We start from the raw sequence: 22631 nt of genomic DNA on the forward strand, positions 1-22631 counted from the left end.
CGGTGGGGTCACCAGGGCCCCACTTTCTTCTCCGTTTGTGCTCGCGCATTGGAATGATTGTTTAGTTGTGGACTTAGTGCTATAAACTAATGGGTAGCTGTCCAATTTAAGGCTGAAGGAGAGACCTCAGGCTGTAACTTGACCTGACATCCCCCAGTACTTGAGATTTCCACAACTGTTTTGTTGAGGGAGAAAACGGTCTGTTGCATTTATCTTCTGTCTCAGCAGTGCAGTGAAAGGGAGGCTATTAACTATGTATCTGCTAAATATCAGCTTAGTCACTGACCAAGAGAACCACTTGTGAAATGTACTGTATGTCAAAGTTTTTGTAGCTGATACCACGGACGGGACCAGCATGCGAAGCGCAGGGTAACGCGGAGGTCTCTCCCCGGCCGCGCTGTGCTCACAGCGACCTGCACTGCACAGACCCTGCCCGAGGGCAGCTCCCCCCGTAAGTAGCCAGGAGCAGCTTTGCTAATTCAGAAATCAGGCTCTGTTCATATTAAGCCCAAATTGTTTGCAAAAACTGGAAGCAATTCAGCTTGTGCAGTTTTAGAGCTAATTATGTGTATGGAAAATACTCAACTCTACCAAGAATGTAAGAAATTCTCTAATTTATTCAATACGTTGTTTCACAATATATTTCACACTGACTGTTGCCACTGAACCAAACCTTATCTCAGGTCATTTGCATTCATCTCCTGTCTGTAGATTTAAAAAAAAAAAAAAAAAAAAAGAGAAAAGAAAAGAAAAAGTAAAACTCATTCTCATTTTCTTCGTTTATTCAGTAATTGCCAAATAAGTCCTGGTGCAGCAATGCAGACTCCATGTATTAAACTTTTCCAGTTGCTATTTACAAAAACTTTTGCAGACAAAATCTGGTGAAGATAGGCAGTGAAAGGCTTTTCACTCGATTTTAATAAGGTAACTAAATATAGTGAGGGTCTGAAAGTGGAATGGTTTACAATTTTATTGCTTTTTTTTTTTTTTTTTTCTTTTGGCTCACGCTGGTTAACCCCAATGCCCTAGCTAAAGGTGCTTACACAACTTACTAGTTGGGACGGGGGAGTGGGAATCAATCCTGCACTACTATCAGTGATATATCTGTAGGATGCCAACTATAGACACATCGGTTTTATTTCATCAGCCAATCATTTTGTTGTAGCATGTTGCAATTATGCATGTCTTGGCTACAATGGTTAAAAAATTCTCTAAATGAATGGACAGTCAAGACTAATATTTATTTTAAAAATTAAAACTAAATTGTAAGCACTTTTTTGTAAAACCAATGTCTGTTTTGTTACATACTTTTAATGTTGTGCTTTGTAAATGTCTTATTTGTGTAATAAATAAAGTTAATGCAAGTAGAAGTGCTGGCACTTACATCCAGAAAATGATGTAATTCCATTTTATTTTATTTTTAAATACTTTCTGGCTTACTAATCAAGCAGCAACCCACCCAGTTTTCCTCTTTTATTATTTTGTTAAACTCTGGCTTCAGGAGAGTTCAACAAACGTTCGTAGTAAATGGATATAATTTCCTAGTTAGCAAACCAGTCATTAAAGAATACCTCTGGTGTACATTATTACAATGATCAATCAATATCAAAGTACTGAGCAAAAAGAGAGGAAAGGAATTCACCAGGACAGCTAACTAAAATCTGGGAAAATAATGTTGATTAAGATGGATTTGAATGACTTCAACACTGAATCTGAGGCACTCTTTTTAACAAATTGTTTTCAAGCTTAATAACGTGTATATATACCACACTACACACCTCTCAGGAATATTACTGTGAGTACAGTCTGCTCTTTTTCCATGGCTTTTTCTCAGCATGACTGATTAAATGATTATTTCCATTTTTGTTTATGCTGACAAAGATGACGAAAAGATTATATTCCTGTAGAGGGAAGGGGTGATATAAATCTGTGTGGACAAATTAGACTTATTGTGAATCAGACTACCTGCTTTAGATTATTATTGTCTAGCAAAACCAATTTTCATTGTTTAGGTTTATGCCCAGTTGTTTCATCCTCAGCTTTCCAGCAGGTCCGAATGATCCACTCATGCTCATCATCATCTAAAAGGGAGAGAAAGAGAAGGCCAAATATCACCATTTCACACCTGCTTTTTGCATTACCAGGGTCCAGCTCAAACAATTTTTCCTTTGAGGAAAAAAATATCCATTCTTAGCCATTGGCATCTCTTAGAACACATTTTTGTTTCTTGAAAAGATTTTGTGCTGTTGTGCTGGAATGTGTCAAGGCAGGAGACACTGAATACATGGCAATGATTCTGAGTACTCAGCTATTTGATAGGATTAACATGGGCAGAACTGAAATTTATGCTCTTTTTGGAGTTTTTATGACCATTTACAGGAAATCTGTTGAAAATATCAGAAGTGAAGTTACACATTTTTGAATACTATGTCTGCATTGCTTGTCAGGTTATGAAAAGTGAAGGTAATGAAAAATCTACAGTCAAAGCCTAAGTTATTCTCTTCCAGTTTTTCTTTCGGTGCTGTTTTTGAAATGTACATTATGATCGGTATCAATAAGTTGATATAATACTGATGGGCGTGTTATAGATCATCTTCTGTGTCCCTTGTTAGTATTCATGTCTGTCATATTCTCAGAGAATAACAGTGTGAAAAGAAAAAAAACACAACACAAAGATAATGTAGGAAAAAACAACTGTCCAGCAAAGTTTGAATAGAAATTGTGTGTATGATTACAAAAAAATAACGTGGCAAATATAAGTTGTGGCTTCTTTATTCCAGGGACTTAAACAGTCTTGTCTTCAAAAACTGTTCTGCAGACTTTTTTTTTTTTTTCACTTGCTTAGGGGAAAAGTGATCTGTCTAGTAGACCAGGAAAAAACAAACTTCAAAAAGCCTTGGGAAAAATCAAGGTATTGCTTAAAACAATACCTGTATTTATTTTTGTATAAATGAAATATATTAGAGCTGCTTCTTGTGTTTACCACTCTCTTAAGAAATTCACATTATCTGCTTGTGGCATGTGCTTCTCACTTGCTTCCTCCTAAACTGTAAGCTTTTGTAGCAGCCTTTATTACCTGAAAGCCCAGATGGTTACAAGAAAGATGGAGCAGAGGGAGCTGTGATTGTGGTGCTGTGAACACCACTTGGCATAGCTCATGGTCCCACCTTGCACAGCTGAGAGCCCTGCTCAGTTAGGTCAAAACAGATCAAGAAAGAAGAATGCTGCTTGTAAGGAGTCAAATTTTCCTGGAAACCTTTTGAATGGGGGGTTGTACCTTTCAGCTAAAGTGACATGGTAGCATTTTGAATGTAAAGGTAGGAAGGTCCTGGGAGTGCAGCTGTGCTCATCTCAGAAGTGAATGGTTGCAGAAGGGTATGTGACAAACTAGTTCTGATGTACAAGAGTGTTCAGGTATGTGCCTAAATCTCAGTGACTCCAGTGGGTTTTGAATCAAGTCAGCTTTGTCTCTTTATTTATTTTTTTTCCTTAATGCTGCCCTTCCCTATTTCTCCTTTCTGTTAAGTGAGCTGAGTGCAGGTCTTCCCTTCTCATAAGGTGCTGCTCACAAGGAGCTCTATTGGCATTCTAGTAAAAGCCTGCTAGAGTGAGGTCTGTGCCAAAGCATTCACCTCTTGTCTAAATGGCAGCACTTGTCTGACACCCTTGACAAACAGTAGTCAGAAAGCTCTGTGAATTTCAGGAGGATTTTCCTAGAAGCCACTTTCCCAGTCTGGTCTTTGCCTGCAGCCACTGGTCTCTAGTCAATGTGTCTGCTCGTGCCCCAGTGACTGTGCATGGGGTAGAAAACACCCCTGGACTGCCGTTGTTCCAACAGCCCAGGCTGTAGGTTTGCTTTAGTGACTGAATCATTTTGATAGAGTACCTAAGTACTGGTCTTTCTGTCGCGGACATGATACCTCTTTCACTCTGTGTTATTTACTTTGAATTGAAAGGTCTGTAACAAAACACCCCATTTATGGCACATTTCTTATTCAGGCATAAACTGGGAGAAAATAAATGCTGGGAAATAACCTAAAAAGAAAATTAAAAAGATAAGCAGTGAGTCTTGCTTACAGACCACACAATCCTTACACAGGCAGAGATTCCATTGAGGGCTGCAGCAGGAATGCAAATGTGGTCCTTAAGCTTTCTTAAAAACAACATCAAAGCCATAATCAATGTGCTGGCTTTTGTTCTATGCACTAGGTGTTCCGGCTCTGTAATGATGCGATCACGTGAGCCCAGGCTGTGACAGACGTTGTCCAGTCCGGGTATCTCTGCGGTTTTAGCTGGGATCTCCCTGACTAAGAAAAATAGTTTATCTGAGCTTGTAATAATCACAAGGAAATGAAACTTTGCCTATTTCCATCACAGTGAAGGAATAAAAAAACCCTCCACATGCTACACGTCAGCACTATCTAGCTCATATTTGGGTAATGATATAATTGGCTCACCAAGTACTAATCAGTTCACCTTCCTAGTGAGAAATCTGTTGTGGTCACACAACAGCATCAGGGCTATAGGCACTAAGAAAGGCAGATCCTACTTTTGGCTTTGTATTATGGATTTCCACCACATCCTTGCTTTGCCTAGGTTGTTTCCTTCTGCACTCGATATTTTCATGATCTCCTAGGAAAGCACACAAGGCTGATTGTGATAGGGATTTTAGCCTTCACAAATCAGTCTCAAAACATCTCGGTACATGTAGGAATCTGAGCCCAGGCAAATTAAATTCATGTTCATAAACACTGCCTAACTTGCATATAGTTTAATCAGCTGCAAAAACTGAATGAGCTATATGAGTTTCAACTTTATACAAGAAAATGAATAATAGATGTAATGACTTCATATTCAAAAAATAATCTAAAGCGAATCCCAGAGATGCCATCCAACCCAAGCACACTGCACAACCGCTCCTTGGTCTAGGTAAGGGGAAATGAAAGCTTTGATCCAGCATAGCTAGAAGAACCACAAAACCAGACATCAGAATGGCTCCAGGGCTAGCTATGTGAGAAGAGGCAGAGAAATATTAGAATGTAAAGAGTTAAGCTATGGTAAAACATACTTTTGCTACACTAAAGAAGACTGGTTGATAATTACTGTAGTTTTAGGGCTATTTGAATCAGTGCAGCTGCAACCTCTTCAGTAGTAACCCCTGAAACAAGACAAACTGGGTTTATTGTACTGAACAAGTCTTAAAGCTCCTCCCTGATTGTTAGTAATTGGCAGCAATGGACTTAACAGCCTCTTGACTACCCTTTTTACACTCTACCTGACTGTGCAGCTAACAATTTAAATCACAGATGCCGATCCTTCTTTGTGGCAGCTGCTTGTTAACTACACGTTCCTCTTTTTCTGTCACTGGCTGCTTCCATAACCCTGCAACACCAGGGTTAGATTGGAGAATCACATTTCATCAATATTTAAAATGGAATTAAACCTTGAAGTTTGATTAATGCTACCAGATAGTGAGTTGTAATTACTATTTTGCAAATTGCGATTGTTTGAATATGTTAATATGATTGTCTAAGCACATCTTCACCTTCAGAAGTAATTTTCCCTTTAAAAAAGATTTGAAAAAAATACAAACTCTTTAATCAGTGGTAAATTATCACCCTGTGCACAATTAGGTAGTATGGGGTTCTTCACGTTGTGCACTGAATTTTGTGTCAGCATATTTATCTTTACAAGTTTATCCATTTTTTTTTTAGATTTTCCTCAGTAGAATATACAGTCATGGAACAGACTTTGCTGAAACAGGACTAATGTTTACGTTTGAAGGTAAAGAAAACAGCTTTGGCTGAAAATTTTATTGCAGTCTGGTGTCTCCCTTTTCAGTTAGTAAACATTAACAAATTATTTATTCAAAAGTTAGTGAAATGTAACAATCATTATCATGACATACAACTGAGATCTTCAAAGAGAGAGAGACTGAGTTAGATCTTAATGGATGAGCTGTTAGAATACACGTAAGCATTGATTGATTCTTGTGAATTATTTCCTTATGCCTCAATCAAAAAAAATCAGTTTTTCTACAACCCACAAGATACATTTTGAATATTGTGAGCCACATCCTCAGCCAGCCCAAACTGAGACAGCTCCTCTTTAATTTATATAATTAATTCAAGCTGTTTTCATAAGCAGGCCCAAAGCATATGGGGCCAACCCTGGTAGCCACCTGCACAACGCATCCCCAGAACACCGTCTTTCCCCAGTGGATGATTGCCCTGGGGTGGAAATCCTAGTGCTCTGCTATTAGACACTGCTTACAGGTCAGTTGGGACAGAGAATTTTTAGGCAACTAAGACCCCGTTAAGCCTGTTGGTCCTACTGTGTTTCTGTAAGTAGCCGTTTTTGTATTAATTCTTCTTAACTACTTCTTTGCAAGTTTCTTCCTTGTTCTGAGTGGCTTTAGGGGAAGCTGCAAATAGCAGCAAAATTCAAGCAGTGCCTGTCAGAAATGCTGCTAGGTATATTCCAAGGTAGGCTCAAACTGCATCCCCCTCAAAACAGTGGATTTGAGCTCAACATTTCTGCAAAATGAAACCATTTGTCTAATTTCCAATGTTCAGCTAATAGTGGCAGAAGAGACTTCCCCAACTACACACTCCATTTTCTCTCTCAAGGGGGATTAGAAACAGCTGAAAATTCAGGGTGGGCTTGCTTCAGGGTGCTTCCAAAGGATGGCTTGAAAATACACTGTAATTTAGGTGCATTTAGTCTTCCTATATTAAATGCATATTGCAAAGTTTAGAATGATTTTCTCCTAGCTATCGCATTTCTGTATTGCTTCTGGAAACCTCAGCTGTGAGAGATTTCTTGGGACTCTTCATGCTTAGGTGTATGCCGTGATGCAGACTGCGAGCAAGGAGCACTCTTATCTTGCAGGCTTCAGGATTTGCCCTCTACCTAGTGCTTCCTCAGGAAGCCACCCAGAGGTGCACAGGAGGATGCACTGCATTGAACCTAGAACATTTAGTGGCTCACCCAGAGGAGAAGCTACACTGTTCACCTTAAAAGCCTTCTGGTCTGACTGTGTTAGGTCTTCATACTGCACTTTGCAGCTGTATGTGGTTCTGGTGTCTTAAAGGCTTTATCTACACTGGAGGCTCGATGTGCTACCCCAGCTGCACTCCAAAATTCAGATCCTTGGCTCCTTCCTCTGCCCAGTGGTGAGCTGGGACCAGGCACGAGTGTGCATCATCCTTTTGTTCTCTCTTGCTGCTGTTCAAAGCCATGTGAGCCAGGAGGGAAGTAGCTGAGCCCTGAAACGTCCTTCTATCAGGACAACTGGAGGCTCACAACACCCCCGTAGCTGTGCAGGCACGGCCGTGTGTCAGAGCAGCTTTCCATGAACACGGTTTGTCAGAGCGGGTGTTTACAGTAGACAATCCTTGAACTAGAGCTGAGTTTCCTCTCTGTTTGTAGAGGGCCAAGCACACACAGAACATTGTAAACAACAATATCAGTTAATTCTTTCACATGCCTGACTCCTCCCATCACCCGCAGTGCAGTTTATCATGTTCTTCCACTGCACAATTACAATCATATGTGATAGCATCTCAGCCATGGATTCTGCCTGGCACACCCCTTTCATTTCCACTGCCCCTCTGGGTCCCTAGCACCACTTTCCTTACTGTGCCTGACCTCACCAACATCAAGGCTGGCAAGAAAATGGAAAACATGTTTTCAATTAACCTTTGCTTCCACCCACAAATTCTCACCCTTCCATTTACATTTAATTACTGTAATTCCAAAATGGCCCAAAAATGAACTTTCCATGTCTTGTAAAACTTGTTTGCACATGAACTGTATAGCTGACTATAAGCGCCTATAAGAACTGTGTATAACCTGTCTAATGGATTCACAATGGGATGGCTAGCACACAAACAAAGTTGTTTTTCTTGGCATGCCACTATTTGGAACTGAGATTTTCACAGTTTTCAAAACGATAAGTATTTTAAGACCAGGAAACCACAAGGAACAACATACTTGCAAAACCTATAGCTACTGAAATTCCTGTAATGACTTGTATCATGATGCATATATTAATATTATCATTGCTGGTTATAGTGTTGAATATAAATCATGTTGTTTCATAATCTATTTTCCTGAATGGAAGATATTTTATATTAAAACACAAAAACCAGATTTAATATAAAAATATTTTCTTGGTTACACAAACGAGGGGGCTCCAACTATGCCTGTCACCTGAATAGACATTGATACAGAGAAAGACGTAAGTATGCATTTTGCAATGGCATTCAAAATGTGCCTAATCTTAACACGTCTATATAAAAAGAAAGGAAAAGAGCAGACAAAAGGTAGGAGAATCAGTCCAACGTTAAAAAAGGTGTTCAGGGTAGAATAATAAAAGATATGAAGCTACTTCTCTTAGGAGTCTGGAATCTTCTCTTTAAGCAGACTCAATTTCCTTCTGCCATCTTCTCTCCAACATTCATTCTCTTGTTGTACCCATTCAGCCATCTCCAGAACGATATGTGCTGATGTTCTGCCTCTCTGCCTCCTAACATTTGGGTCCTCAACTAATTTATTTGTTGAGCACTGTGGATTATTTATGTCCAAAGCTCTCACATCAGGCCAAAAGCCACCTATCTAAAAAAAAAAAAAAAAAGTAGGAAATAGGCAAGAGACACTTGGAGATCCAGATGAAAGTGTTATGATAAAATTTCTAACCTTCCTTGTGGTGTAATATTTTTCAAGTTTTCTTACTATCACAGAAGCAATGAGTCTGGAAAGCAAGTACCAGAAAACTGCAGTTTTATAGGAATGTTGGCAGAACAGCTATCCTAGGACTAACTGCAAGGGCAAAAAAATTTATGGGGGATGGAGGAGACAAGACCAAACGGTGAATTTGTGTGGACTTGTGTAGAGCCTAGAGGGTAAAGAAAACAAGCTGAGTGCAGTGGCAGAGAGACAAAATACTTATTGCAAAGGTGTTTTGGAGGAATTTCTATAAAACAGGCCAGAAAGATGGGTCAGCAGTAGTCAGAGGAGAACATGAGAAGGACAAGAGCTTCAGCTGTTGGAAGAAAAGCAAAAGGCTTCTGACTTTCACATGCTCGACTGGTGTAAATGGAGAGTAGTATTGGCTCTCTATTTTACTAAACCCCTTTTTCAGAAATAAGTTTGCTAGCCAAAGTAAAGAGAAAAAGATCAATGGAGAGCAATAAATGGCATTTAACATAAAAATACATGAAATTTACAATTCAGTTAACTTGTCAAATGTTAAAAAATCAGCAAACAATAGACACAATTTGTTTTGTTCAGAGCCCAGAGGTAGAGACCAAATTCTCTAAATTAATTTCTGCAAAAGCTGTTTTTTTTTTTTTTTTTTTTTTTTTTTTTCAAACAGGTCTGGATCCTATTCGTTGTAGAATATACTGATTACCAACTATTTTTAAGAGCTTTACACAAACATTATTTCTTTTGTTGTGTGAAATGCAGAATCAGCCATCTGGCAAATGCCCCAGAGCTAAAATCTTTTACATGACATATAATTCAAAATGATTAAATATACAACAGAAAATAGCTATAGCATTGCACTTAAAATAGCATGAACTTTTACTGCCGATCAAAACTGATTTCTTTAGCTTAACAAGTATCCAAAGAACAATTATTTGAAGAGCTTTTAAGAGTTTCAATATGTAGGAACTAAACCTCATCTAAATTCAGTATCTTAAGTCAAATAAAAAAGAAACAAATGTACAAAAGATTAAATGGTCCTGTGTTATAAGTAGACATTTAAATCTATGGGAAGCTAAATTCATTCGAACAAAAATACTATATTCCCTGTGTATGTGTATTGCTGAGGCTTTCCTCTCCACTGCTAAGGGCATCTGCCAAAACAACTCTTACATTCTTAGGCAATGACTAGGGACTAGCCTGGAATCAGACTGTTCATCCACTCCCTCCATCATCAGAATGGGCAATTTCAAAGAAGAACAGGGAATAAAGCTCAGTGCATGATCCCTAACTGCAGTCAATCTTTTTTTTTTTTTCTTTTTTTTTTTTTTCTTCCCTGCACCACAGTCAACTATAAGTTAAACTTGCTGTCTTTTCTCCAGAAATACTCCAGGCCTGAAAAATTGCCAGGTCCTCATCCCACACCCAATTCTCCAGTAGTTTATGAGAAAGAGCACGCAAACATCTGCATGTATTTGGGGTACATGAGGGTAGGTACAGAAATATTACCCTGTGTAATTATTGAGTGGTTATGGCTCTGTTTCTGAACTACATTTTTCAGACAAGTCAAAGTCTACTTTTCTCAGAAAGCACTTGGTGCAAGTCACTGCTGAGCTTTAAGACAAAAAAAAAAGTCTAAATGTAGATTCATCTCATGGATTTACATACTTGGATAAGCCTGAAATGGATGAATAGATCTCTGCTGACTTTCAAAAAAAAATTGCTTCTAAATTCTTTCAGACCAAGCATGAGAACCTTCATGCCAAGGTAACAACGTGAGGAAACTCTAAGGCCATGATTACTAGGACTTAGAATTAAAATGTGTTCTCAAACTTGCCTGTGGAGTTGGGTCAGCCTCAAAACCAAGGAACCTTGGATGTCCTAAAACCAGTCTTCTTAAAACTAGAATAAAATTATATTCTTGAGTCTTGACCTTTCCAGGTTATAATGATTCCTGAAGCAGCAGGACTTTCCCTGCTGCTTTTTATGAGACTTTCAGGCTTGTAGAAATCCTAAGCTGATTGCTGGCTGGCTTGGGACTGCAGCAATACCAAAACCACTCCTCCTAATAGGCACTTTTCCTTGGTTTTCTGGGCCTAATCCTGCTCTTAGTTACACGTATATTAATTCAGATACCTTACTGAGTTTAAAGTGTAAAGTCAGATTCTGGGTCTTCCTGTTCTTGATCTTATATGAAGAGATGAACATATTTCAGGTAATACTGGCTGCAGTATAGAAAGCTACCCTATGCACCATATTCATACTAATTAAGCCTAAAAATGGAACATGAAAATAGAAGCACAAATATTATCATGCTCTTGCTCTTTGTAGTATGATGTATACTATTTAACCCAGCATCAGGGTAGGTGCAGGAGAAACATCAGTTTTCATCAGAAGTATCTTTGCTTTTCATCAGGAGAAAGGTGACTCAGGCAATCTCCTATCATCCTTTCCTCAGGAGAACAGGATTTCTGTTTCTGACAGTATTTTCTCTTTGAAAGTTATGGGCCTCTCCAATATTTGTGGGCCCTAAAATCTGAATCATTTCTCTTCTTGTACCTCCCTGCTTTGCATTAAACATAACGTCATATATTTCCTACTTTTCACTGGAAAAATGGGAAATCTTCCCATCTTTCTATTGACCAAACTCGTTCACAAAGATGCCAGGAGTCCAATTTTTTTTAGGGGGGAATACTCAGAGTGAAACAGGAGGCTAGTCCCAGAGCCTACTCAAAATAAACAACGTATCTTCTTACAAATGAGTATTCCTATTCTTATTTATGTGTCCAATTTTGTGTACTTCACAATACAAGAGGAAAAAAAAGAAAAGATTGAGGAACACATGAGGAATCAAGAGAAATTTGAGCATCCCCAAGGAAACGGAGGTTTAGGGATGGAGTAATAACTGCAAGATTGCAATGAGAATTTGGAAAACTTTGCTAGATAAAAAGTATAACAAAACTGTTGCTGTCATTTCGTTCCCTGGACCTGATTATATTTTCATGATGGGCCTTTGCACTGCTTTAACTGTAAGAGCTTTAAGTAAATGAGGATCAGACCTCCATGCTAGTGAAATGCAAAGCTTGCCAAATCTAACAGGAGTCTCTACGGTACTCTACAAACACTCATCCTGACAAAGAAGCGGTGGAAGCAAACTCAGTAATTTCAAATGGAGTCTATTTGTTTCTCTTCTGGAATGATACCTGGATGCTGCCAATTTGGCAGGAAAGCCAGTGCCAAGGCAGTATGCTTCCTTGCCCTGTTTCCCCAACAGCCAAGAAACAATCAGCAATTGCTTCATAATAGGGCCAGGGTGAAAGGTGAGAACTGGAGTATTCTTAAAGCCTGCTTTCAGACCTGAGGAAGATAGTGTCATTTTGGTAAACCTGTCAAGCTGTTGTAAGAACTTCCTGAATGCTTCCTACCATCTGCTTTTGATGCTTTCAAGACTTGGCTGGAAGCCTGGAGGTTTTCCTGCTCCTTCCTGCCCAACCTATAATGGAGTAATTCTGGATCTGTTCCCTGTCATTCCAGCCTCTTCCTCAGTTTCTTCTGCTTACAGCTGGGGTTTTTAATTTTTTTTTTTTAAACTGCAGTGGCCTTGTGCCCTGAATCATCTCTCCTGGGGCAGAAAGAGTTCCTCTGATGTTGAACAAGTGCCGGGTTTTTCAATTGTGTTCATGTTCTTAAGAGGAAGGGTCTGGCCTACATGACACATTCCTTCTTCACGCTCACATCAACAAGTTTAACTGTGTGTACACGGTTCTCAATGGAACAGTCACACAAAGCACATCCCCCAACAACTCTGTCGGACTGCATGCTGTGCTGGTCTGGTCGGTGAATATTGATTGATATAATTTGTAGAGTTTGAGATAAATGTCATCAAGGACAATGAGTTCAAAGAACAGATTAAAAAACAATAAATTGAATTCCAAGGCGTTCCCTCCTGTACTAATCTGTGTAGGTTCCTGTGTTTTTGGAAAGCATGTTGCTTATCTTCCTCATCAGTAGGCCCACTGCATTCCAGTACTTTGGATCAATGCCATTTGTAATAATCTAGATCAGTTTTTATTCAACGTTTATAAAACAGGCCATGTATCATAGGGTATATTTTATAGCAGATGGTATCTCCAATTCATTTAAGCCCCCTCCTTCACTTCCCTCCTCCAATATCACAGTGCATACTTACAAAAGCTCTTGAAAGTAGAGCTGAGCAGATTTTTTTTCAACAAATAGTAAATTTGCTGAAAAATAGTTTCCAAGAAACAAAACGGTTAAACTGCGGCACACTGAAACTGAAACGTTCTGTCTTCTAGAAATACCATGTCTTCCAATTTAGATGTTTGGGGAATAAAAAAAAAAAAAAAAAAAAAAAGTGGGTGGTTGCTTTGAAAAGCATTTTCATTAAAAAAAATAGTAATTGCAGTTAAAAAAGGGTGATAGGTTAAATAAACAGAACACAAAGCATTTGCTTCAGGTCATATTACATTTTTGAGTTATCCCAGTGTCAACCATTTAGGGATCTTCTGTGTGTATTTCATTTGAAAAATTTCTCAATTTTCCTCAAGGTTTGTTAATTTGGGGACTGATCCACAAGACCTAATATTTGCCAGATTCTACTCAAAACACACACAGCTCTAGAAGGTGCCAAGAAAGTTTCCTATTCAGCAAGGCATTTAAACATAGCCCAAAGACCCATTTAAATAAAGTGGACTGTTCTAACATTTAACGATAAGCACATACTTAACCTCTTTGCTGATCGCAACAGAGTTTATTCATTTTCAGGATCAATGATGTACATCTTAGTGTACAGTCCCTTTGCTTGAGATTGTAATGGAAGGGATTGATTTTCCTGATATTAAGATATTCAATGGTAATAAACTTTAGGTATTACTTCACTGTGATTTTGCAAAATATAATTTGTACAACTCTGAGGAAACATAAATAGCTGATAAAATTAAAACCTAAGAAATACTTTAGCTCAGTGATAACAGGACGCAATCATGGACTTTAAAAAAAACTTCAGTTTTAATCATACATCCTAGAAGATATGACAAATACACTTACTGAAATTTACCTTACAGAAGTTAATCATACCTGCGTTTCTCAGAAACCTCAGTTTGTAGTCAACGACAATTCTCGTTTCAGGGTTATAGAATCCATCACCACAGTCGTAACATCCTGCTGGGATTTTTCTAGGAGGATCTAGATTTGTAAGCTGAGAAATGCCTGAATTAAAAACAACAACAACAAAGGATTTGCTTTGTTTTGTGTTTTTTTTTTTTTTTTTTCTGTATTCATGCCTTTGTCTAGATAAATAACAAATGTTACATCTCCATAGCATTTGCTATACAAACAATATAATTGGTTTACAACAAATTTTATAAAACATTTTTTTCAATTTTGCAGATGTAGAAAATGAAAATGGAGGAATTATGCAGAAAATTTATGGGGTAAAAATATATCATTTTGATTTCCTCAAAGTCCTGTGACTCAGACCACTATGCCAACATTACAAATATGACTCCAAACTACAGAATGGGGCCAGGAGAGTCTTGCTGGCCTCGCAGAACTCCTACGTGTCATCCCTAAAATATTCTATTTATAAAGGGTATTTTATGTATTATGCTACATGTTTCACTCACTTGTTCCTTAGAGATCTTTTCGTGTTTTTACTATGGGCAAATACAGTTCTAAAAGTCTTTTGTGGAAATACAGACCAGACACACGCGTTCATGGTGGTTCCTGCTAAAAAGCTATGCAGGGTAGGTGCGTTCAAACTTTATTTGGTGTTTGGTGCTTGGGTGTTAACTGCTTCTGTTCAACATGCCTGTACTGAAAGCATGTGTTTAATGTAGGGGAAGGTGGAATCCATTCGTTGGGGTATGGCGAGGCACTGGTAAGGCCGAAATCAACCACACGCTGCGGCTGCACGGTGCTCGTCTAGAGGAACAGATGCTCCTGGAGCAGAGCCCTCAGCTCAGCTCCTTGCTCAGGACCACAGCCGGGGTTTGGTACCTGCGGGCTTGAGGCCGGAGCAGATTTCTGTGTAGAACCTCCTGTCGTAGCCGTCGCAGTAATGCCACTTCTCGTCCTTGTACTCGAGCCCATCTGCGAAAGTGTATTTCCCCTGCCAACACAAGCTGGGGGTCACGGCAGGAGACTGGGGGGGGACAGAACAAACTGGGGGGGACAGAACAACCGTGGGGGACACGGGACGAGCGCCAGCGCCCCACAGCCGCCCCCCAGCCTCTGGGATCCCGGTACCTCAGCGGGCACCCCGCGGTGCCACACCGCCTGGTATCTGCCGCCGCCGGGGAAGAGCAGCACGCCCTCGCCGTGAAACATCCCGTCCTTCAGCTCGCCCCGGTACTCGGTGCCGGTGGGCAGCGTGTAGGAGCCCCGTCCTTCCATCCTGCGGCGGCACACGGGGCTGTCAGCGAGGAGAGCCCCCCGGCAGCACCCCCTCCTCCTGGCCCCACCGCCCCCACCTGCCGCGCACGGTCTCTCCGCAGTAGCGCCCGCCCGTCACCTCCATGGCGGCGCCTCCGTTGTCGCCATGGCAACACCGCTGGGGCGGCCCCGCGCCGAGCCTCCCGCGCACGCGCCCTCCCTCCCCTCAGGCGGCCGCGCATGCGCAGTGCCGGCCGGGCGCTGAGGGGAGCTCAAGGAGACGGCGCCGCCATGGCGGGCGGCACGGGGCTGCCCTCGCTGGAGGAGCTGGAGGTGCCTGAGGTGAGTGAGCGGCCCCGCGGGGCGGCCCCCCGGCCCCCGCCCGGCCTCCATTGCCGCTCTGCTCCGCCCCGCTGCAGGTGAGAGTCAGCTCGGCCGTGCTGAAGGCCGCGGCCCACCACTACGGCTCGCAGTGCGACCGGCCCAACAAGGAGTTCATGCTGTGCCGCTGGGAGGAGAAGGACCCGCGGCGCTGCCTGCGCGAGGGCCGCCAGGTCAACCAGTGCGCCCTCGACTTCTTCAGGTGAGCCGCCCCGCAGCCCCCTCCCGGGGTCTCGCTGCCGCTGCCCGGCTCCTGGAGGCACGGCCGGTGCCCTTGAGGAGGGGCGCAGTCGCCGGAGAAAAGGTTGTGCTGTTATCTTATTATTTGCATGGTTAAATCTCGGGTTGTGCTTTCCCTCAGAGCTCCGTGGGCTCAGCTGCAGGGTGAGTGGCTCCAGGGATTCCTCAGGTTAACAGAGGAAGGCCCTCAGGGGTCATAGGCTTGCTGTTTCTGCACCTTGCAGCTGTGTTATGGGATCTAGGAAACCAGCCTAAGTTTTATTTCATCTGTCCTGGGTTTTGTATGCATGCTGTTAGAGAAACTTAGGTTTGAAATCGATGTCTTGTGACAAAAACATAGGGCATGGCATGTGTTGGGATCTTGGGCTGCTGGTAAAGGGCTGTGTTAATTAGCTCAAAGTTTGTCCTCTTCCAGCGTAGCAGCCAGCCAGTAATCAAAAACCTCTGTCCTAAGTGTGTCTTCTCGAATTTAAGATTTCCAACTAATTTGGAAGTAGCGCATGTTATACACGCTTCAATATGTTACCTAGCAAAGCAAACACCTGATGTGGGGGAGCTGTGTACGTCTATGTAGGAAGAACACCTTCCATGTACTGGTGAAGTTATCATTATCCCTACTTGTAGCTACAGTGCTACAAACTGCAGTGCTGTTGGTACAAAGTTCTGTTTAATGGTGCTTTAAATACTGACTTCTGAAGTTTTTAAGTGTTCTTGAGAACAACTACAAAAAACATTTTAGCACAAGTTGAGGCTTGAATGAATAAGAGAAAACATTAAAACTACAACGGTTGCTGAACGTTTTCTTTCTGTGTTGTCTTGCAGGAAGATTAAGACGCACTGTGCAGAGCCATTTACTGAATACTGGACGTGCATTGACTATACCAACTTGCAGGAGCTTCGTCGATGCCGAAAGCAGCAGGCAGTGTTTGATAACTGTGTACTAGAGAAGTTGGGTTGGGTGAGACCTGATCTGGGAGATCTCTCTAAGGTAACTTCCTATCTTTTGGGTTGGATAGCCAGGTTCTTCTTTCCCTATGTGCATTTTTCCGGACCGGGTCTCAAACTTTCCACACCTAGAAGGTGATGTATGAACTCAACACTGGAAAATTGTGGATTTTACTAAGTGCAGGACTCTTCTAGCATTCTGTAGGGTTGGGAGTGAATGCATTGCTTTCATGGAGGACCTGCACTTTTCTCACACAATTCTAGCTAGTCTTGTTGCTTCTTCTTATGCAGAGACTTTTTCTTCAGGAGTGAGGCTGAGGAGGAATTACAATGTAGCTATGAATAAAATGCCCCTCCTCTCTGTTTATTTAAAGTACTTTGCAGATAGGAGCTCTTATCAGATCAATGATGTATCCCTAGTGTGGTTTGGTGGTACCTCCATTAAATTCTGACTTAATCTAGCTTTTCTGTTAAATGCTGTAAGGAGTTGTATCATTCCTTTCTTTTTCTTTCCAGGTCACAAAAGTGAAGACGGACCGACCTATCCCTGAGAATGTCTATCATTCTAGGCCTAGACCAGAACCAAATCCACCCATTGAAGGAGAGCTGAAGCCTTCTCCATATGGCAGTAGGCTATTTTTCTGGTCCTGGTAAAGTGGGCAAACTATCCTGTAATTAAAATGCAAAGATACGTTGCTCTCAAATGTAAATTGTTCAATATACGTTGGGTATAACTTTAAATGTAATGATTAAAAAGAAAAAACAAACAAAAAAGTTACATGGCTTAGTGGATTTCTTTAAACATATTTTTAAGTGACTATTTTGTATGAGTATCTTCCTGTTCTGTGCTATGGTCTCTGCAGTCCTATGGCCTTTGGGACCATCTGAACACAGTGACATCAGTTTCCTAACGGTGGCTGCCAGGCCTGTCTGAGAGGCATATGAATACAGCCTGAGTCTTTGGCCACTGCTTTAAACAATCAAGATGGTGTGTGGCTTTATTTGCTTATTGAGACCCCTGTCACTTGCATCAAGCAAGCTTTAAGCACAAATAAGTCATTCACGTCTTCCCTTACAATCTTACAACTAATCATGCTGCATTTTTTCCAAGATACTGCTTCTGTATAGATTTTTACTTAAAACCTGTCTTGGAGCAAGACCTTAGTCTTGGTGGTTTTGGATAGATATGCGGTCAGTGCTGTTTCTGATATACAGATCCTTATTCTAGTGGCCAACTACTTAGATCTCCCGCAGATAGGTTAGCTGCTTCCGTTGGTTTTTAATGGCCTGATGTGAGGGGCTTGGGGCAGATCCTTCCTGTAGTCTCACCGTGATTCTTTCTGAGGGAGGAGTAAGGCTGCCGCCTCCAGCTAGTTTGCAATATCCAGAAGTTGCATGTTTCATGGATCTAGTCTTTCCTCTGCTCTTCCCCTTTAATAGCAAGAACCTTATTACAAAGGTCAGAAGAAACAAATGAACTTGTTTTCACAAAGCCATGTGCAGTTCAGCTTGCTCTAGACCAGATGGTGTAGTCTGAACCATAGCAGGCTCAAATAGTATTTTGTTCCTCGAATAGACTAGCAGTGAAATCAGGATCTGAAGATTTACCATCCCCTTGTTTGGGGTAGGATTAAGTTGTAATGGGTCTGTAGCTGCAGCATATGTTTCTGATCCATGGAGCTAGAGGGAAAATTGTATAACCTTTATCTAAAAATAGCTCATGTACTGTGTGGCTGATGGGTTCTTGCTACTTCTGTTTGGGTATGTTGACTGAAACTCAGCAAGCAGGTGCTATGGCATACATGTTTGCATTTTAATGCCCGTATCATGCAGTCTTAGCGCCTCCTTGTCTAAACCTTCACAGTTTCTCCTTCCAGATGACTGCCAGCATTTCAGAGCAGCAATGTATTTCTGAAGAAAGATAACCTCTTCTCTAGAGATTGAAAGCTTGAGGTCTAATTACATTCAGCTGAGTGAGTGAAAATGAAGTTTGGCCAAGCAGAGGAACCAGTTTTAGGGGGATGTTAACATGTATCACATCTGATCTCTGTGCTGACCCATTCTAACACTTAGGCAAACCTTCCAAAAGGCTTTTTAGATACTACGTATTGTTGATAGCTATTGTCAGCATAATGTATGAAATACTGCAGTGCTGAACATCTGCTTTTGAATAAACAGGCATAGGCATTCCCATAGTCAGTCCCTAATCATAATTAAAAAGTATTTTCAATTAAATTCATGCTGAACAGAATGACATTCATAAATGTGAGGGGATGACATTTTTTAAACAGCCTCTTACAAAACCCAACCTTAAATTGGCTAGTACTGTAAGGAGGAAAAAAAAAAAAGGTGACTTATGCTGCAGTCTCAAAGGTTTAAGATTGTTCATCTTTCATGACAGCTGAATCTACTACCTCTTGGACTGGAGGTTGTTGATCCTATAATGATGCATTGATTATGTTTAAAAGTCAGAATTAACTGCTTGCTTAGGTTCCCACGTGAGTTTCGTGCAGGGGTGGGAAGGTGAATGAACAAAAGAGAGCAGCAGAGGGGGACAATGAAGTGATCATAAAGTCAAGTAGAACTCAGCTGTACTATGAGCACTTCTTTCATTAACTTCTTTGAGATAATTACTTCTTGTCTCCATCTCTTGGCTGAATCTGCAAAAAAGTCTTGCCAAAGTTCTGTTTCTTGGTGCTTTGGACAGTGCCTGTATGTAGCTATTTCTGTTCAAAATTGTGTGGCTTTACTCAAGCACAGATCCCCCTTTGGAGCTGTAATGTTTTTTTGGAAACTTTAGAACAAGTGAATGTCAAGATTGAGTAAAGACCATAAAACTATTTTTGAGGAATGTATCCTGACATTTTTTTGGCAGATGGAGAGCAGACGCACACAGATCCAACACAGATATTTTACTGGCAATGTGAGAAGTGTTATTTGTTATGTTGTCGTCTCTAAGCTCTGCCAGAGCTTCTAATCACATGTGAAATTAACAAAATTTCAAGCCAATGTCATGCTAGCTTGCCCTGCACCATAGGCTGGATTAGGCAGTACCTGCTCCCGGTCAGATTATGGATGGCAAGAGAAAAATCATACTGCAATTTCTAATCTTAGTAAGGGAGGAGTGCATACATTTCTAGCCCAGCTGTTACTGGGTGGCACTAGCGTGACAGCATTGTTCCACGGGGAATGGCCCCCTCCATGATACCTGGCAGTTTGATAAGCTCTGATCTCAAGTGGTTCTGCTTAGCTCGCAAGGCAAAAGGACTGGAGAAGGTGTACCGCTAGCCAGAAAGACCAGAAGCCCGACAGCAACGCCCGCTCTGCTTACAGCCACCAAATTGTTCATCTGAGGAAGTGGTGGAAAGGAACTGATTTTATTCAGCTCTCCGAACAGTTTCATAAATCTGTTGCATGCCATTATCACTCCTGTAAAAAAAAAAAAAAAAGTCAGTTTAGGTGCAACTAGCCTTCTGAGCATGCATAAACTGAGATTTGCTCAGACAAAGCCATTCACAAATTCTTCCCTGCCTTCAATTGCAATATGGTTCTAGAATGGAGCTACAATAAATGAGATGGATTTTTTTTTGCCCATTCATAAGTAACGAAAACCCTTCAAGAACCTTTACCTTCAGAACAAGGATACTTTGCGAATCCAGAGAGAACGATTTGGAGTTGGAGATGACTTTGTAAAACCCTTTTGAAAGCTTGCTGTGCACTTTGTACTAGAAGTATTTTGAAACTAGAATCCATCTGGATATTAATAAGAGATTTGAGACTCCCTCTTGTGGCTGCTTTAAGCTGGTCTTGGGCATTTGTGATGAAGATTTTGCCATCATGCAAGTCCTAAGGCTAATTCAGTATTGCTAATAGAAACTTGATAATTGATTAAAGATTTCTCTTTGCTACGAGCCTCACTTGAACATTGTCTCAACTTATTTTTTTCTACGGGTGGAAAAAAACTCTTAAGTGAAAAGAGGAAGAAAAATTGGTTGAAAAGTTCTGATCACCTCAATTACATTTGATGTGAGTTCAGGAAGTTAAGACAGCTAAAGTAGATGGAGGTTGTTGGGAAATCCCAGTGCAATTTCCATTTGCTTCTCTGAATCCAGAGAAGAGGCGTCTGTGGCACTGCAGAGCGCAGGATGGTGCTCAGCCCTGAACTGCTGGGCCAGTGTTAGCAGTGGGTGACAGGCAAACACAGGAAGCAGGTTAATTGCAATATTTAACTTCGTGTAAAAACCCATTATTTCTCTTTATTCTATGAGGAATGGATGTGACCTTAGCAAATGGTCTTAATAATGTAACCTTGCCCTCCTGTTAATAATTTTATGGCTGTGCTTTTGCATGAGCCCTTCTGGGTGGGGTCTCGATGTAACTGCTGTGAGACACCTCCTGTGTGGCTGAGAGTGGTCCGAGTAGTGCCTTGGCAAGACGAGCTGAGAAAATACAGCCCAGCAAAGTGGAAGCAAAAAGCCTGCAGTGTTATTTTGGCTGTTAAGGCAGTAAATCAGCCCAGCAACCAGCTGCCGTGCCGGGGGTGGTTCCTGAGTACCAGAGGCACGTCAGCATCCCTTTGCTTGGCAGTGCAGGGGTTATTCCCTTTTTTTCCATTTTTTTTTTTTTTTTTCCTGCTTCAAAGGCAAGTTTTTCCACTCCCTTACACACATTGCAAAAGCGTTGGCAAGGCTAACGTGTGCACTGGTGCAGGTTCCTCCTGTGTGTGGTATCTGGGGTTGACAGCAGCGGTGCTGCTTTGCCTCTGAGCTCTGAGCCTGCTCAGCTGGTCGCGTGCCGCTCCAGGCTATCGCGGGGCTAGGGCACAAGCAGGAGCTGGTGGCAGTGAGGAGCTTTGCTGTATCTGACTGCATCCAGGAGTGAGGGCTCAGAGAAAAGAAATAAGAGCATTGGATAAGGTAAAGGCTCCTCTGTCTTGCCTGCATCCCAAGCATCTCGTTGCTGCTGCCCTCACTGCTTGGGGAATAGCTTAGATCACGTTTGTCTGCGTTTGCCTACTGCAGATGCCCAAACAAAAGGATTCCAACCTGCGTGTTCTTGTGCTCTTGCCTGGGCTGGCAAATGCGGATGGTTCAAGCGAGTATTTTGTTCACGCTGTGTTCTGCTGCACAAAATAGTGAACAGCTTTTGCTGTTTTGATAGGGTTTAAATTAATTTCTCCCATCTCACCAGGGGAAATGAGGGCTGGGAAGAATGGCCATGCCTGTTGCTTTGTTAAGCTCGGCTTTGGCTCCGATTCTGGCACTGAGAAGGGAAATAAAATACAGGGGAAGGGGAGCTTTCTGAAAGAGCTACGGGTCTGCTCCCAAGTTGATAGGTTAAAACGTATAAAACACTGACTTCGAGGCATTGCTCTAATATTTGTAAAATCAGCGTGGCAGCTCTGTTAAGGGCTATGAGTCACCCCGAGGGTGGTTTAGTCCTTTATGAGCAGTAGCGCAGCCTTCTGCTTCCACGCAAACGGGAGCTAGCATTTTAATGGAGTCAGAATTACCCCTTTGGTTCGAGCACCGTCTGACCTCCGCTTTGTTCGCGCTGCCTCCCATTCCCAGCTGTGCGGAGCGAGCCTGACCCATCTTTGTCTGCGGGAGAAGGACTGGACGCAGCCCGTGCAGCCCCATCAGCGCCAGCCACAGCGGCTGCAGCCATTCCCCCGCCACTCTCCACAGGCTCCCGTGCCGGGTCCCTGCCCGGCAGCTCCCGAGGGACGCGGTCAGGTGTGGCCCGACTTGGCTGCGGTTTGCAGGAAGCCGCTGACAGCAGGCCTGACCCCGGCCATGTGCACGCAGCGGGAGGCTCTGCCTGTCCCCAGGCACGGCCTCAGGCGCTCGTGGCAAGCCTGCGCTCCAGGCTAAACAGAGGAAGGTGAGGGTCAGCAGCAGAGAGCTCTGCCCAAGACTCAGGAAGCACATTTTGGCAGAGGAAAGAAATACAATACAAGCAGG

At 41.9% G+C, this 22631-nt stretch overlaps 2 protein-coding genes across 2 annotated transcripts; one reads left to right on the plus strand and one right to left on the minus strand.

Moving 5' to 3' along the window:
* Positions 1-637: 637 nt before the first annotated feature.
* MORN5 (MORN repeat containing 5) lies at positions 638-15253 on the minus strand. Its single transcript, XM_032200298.1, has 6 exons — positions 15201-15253; positions 14977-15124; positions 14728-14839; positions 13807-13938; positions 1966-2081; positions 638-705 (listed from the first exon to the last, which is right to left on the minus strand). The coding sequence occupies exons 1-5, from the start codon at positions 15245-15247 to the stop codon at positions 2002-2004; spliced, it is 519 nt and encodes a 172-aa protein (XP_032056189.1). The 5' UTR covers positions 15248-15253; the 3' UTR covers positions 638-705; positions 1966-2001.
* Positions 15254-15361: 108 nt separating this feature from the next.
* Positions 15362-17442, plus strand: NDUFA8 (NADH:ubiquinone oxidoreductase subunit A8). Its single transcript, XM_032200229.1, has 4 exons — positions 15362-15444; positions 15522-15685; positions 16546-16711; positions 17185-17442. Exons 1-4 carry the CDS (start codon positions 15394-15396, stop codon positions 17320-17322), a joined length of 519 nt encoding a protein of 172 aa, XP_032056120.1. The 5' UTR covers positions 15362-15393; the 3' UTR covers positions 17323-17442.
* The last annotated feature ends 5189 nt before the right edge of the window (positions 17443-22631 follow it).

Source organism: Aythya fuligula, chromosome 19 (assembly GCF_009819795.1).
Source record: "Aythya fuligula isolate bAytFul2 chromosome 19, bAytFul2.pri, whole genome shotgun sequence".
In the NCBI taxonomy this organism is placed as follows: domain Eukaryota; kingdom Metazoa; phylum Chordata; class Aves; order Anseriformes; family Anatidae; genus Aythya; species Aythya fuligula.

Excerpts from the sequence above, each read along its gene's own strand:
- MORN5 (XM_032200298.1), bottom strand. The coding sequence starts at position 15,247 with ATGGAGGTGACGGGCGGGCGCTACTGCGGAGAGACCGTGCGCGGCAG. Across the intron at positions 15,125-15,200 it reads GGAGAGACCGTGCGCGGCAG|GATGGAAGGACGGGGCTCCT; the intron begins GTGGGGGCGGTG and ends GTGCCGCCGCAG. Across the intron at positions 13,939-14,727 it reads CTCCGGCCTCAAGCCCGCAG|GCATTTCTCAGCTTACAAAT; the intron begins GTACCAAACCCC and ends TTTTTAATTCAG.
- NDUFA8 (XM_032200229.1), top strand. The coding sequence starts at position 15,394 with ATGGCGGGCGGCACGGGGCTGCCCTCGCTGGAGGAGCTGGAGGTGCCT. Across the intron at positions 15,445-15,521 it reads AGGAGCTGGAGGTGCCTGAG|GTGAGAGTCAGCTCGGCCGT; the intron begins GTGAGTGAGCGG and ends GCCCCGCTGCAG. Across the intron at positions 16,712-17,184 it reads ATCTGGGAGATCTCTCTAAG|GTCACAAAAGTGAAGACGGA; the intron begins GTAACTTCCTAT and ends TTTTCTTTCCAG.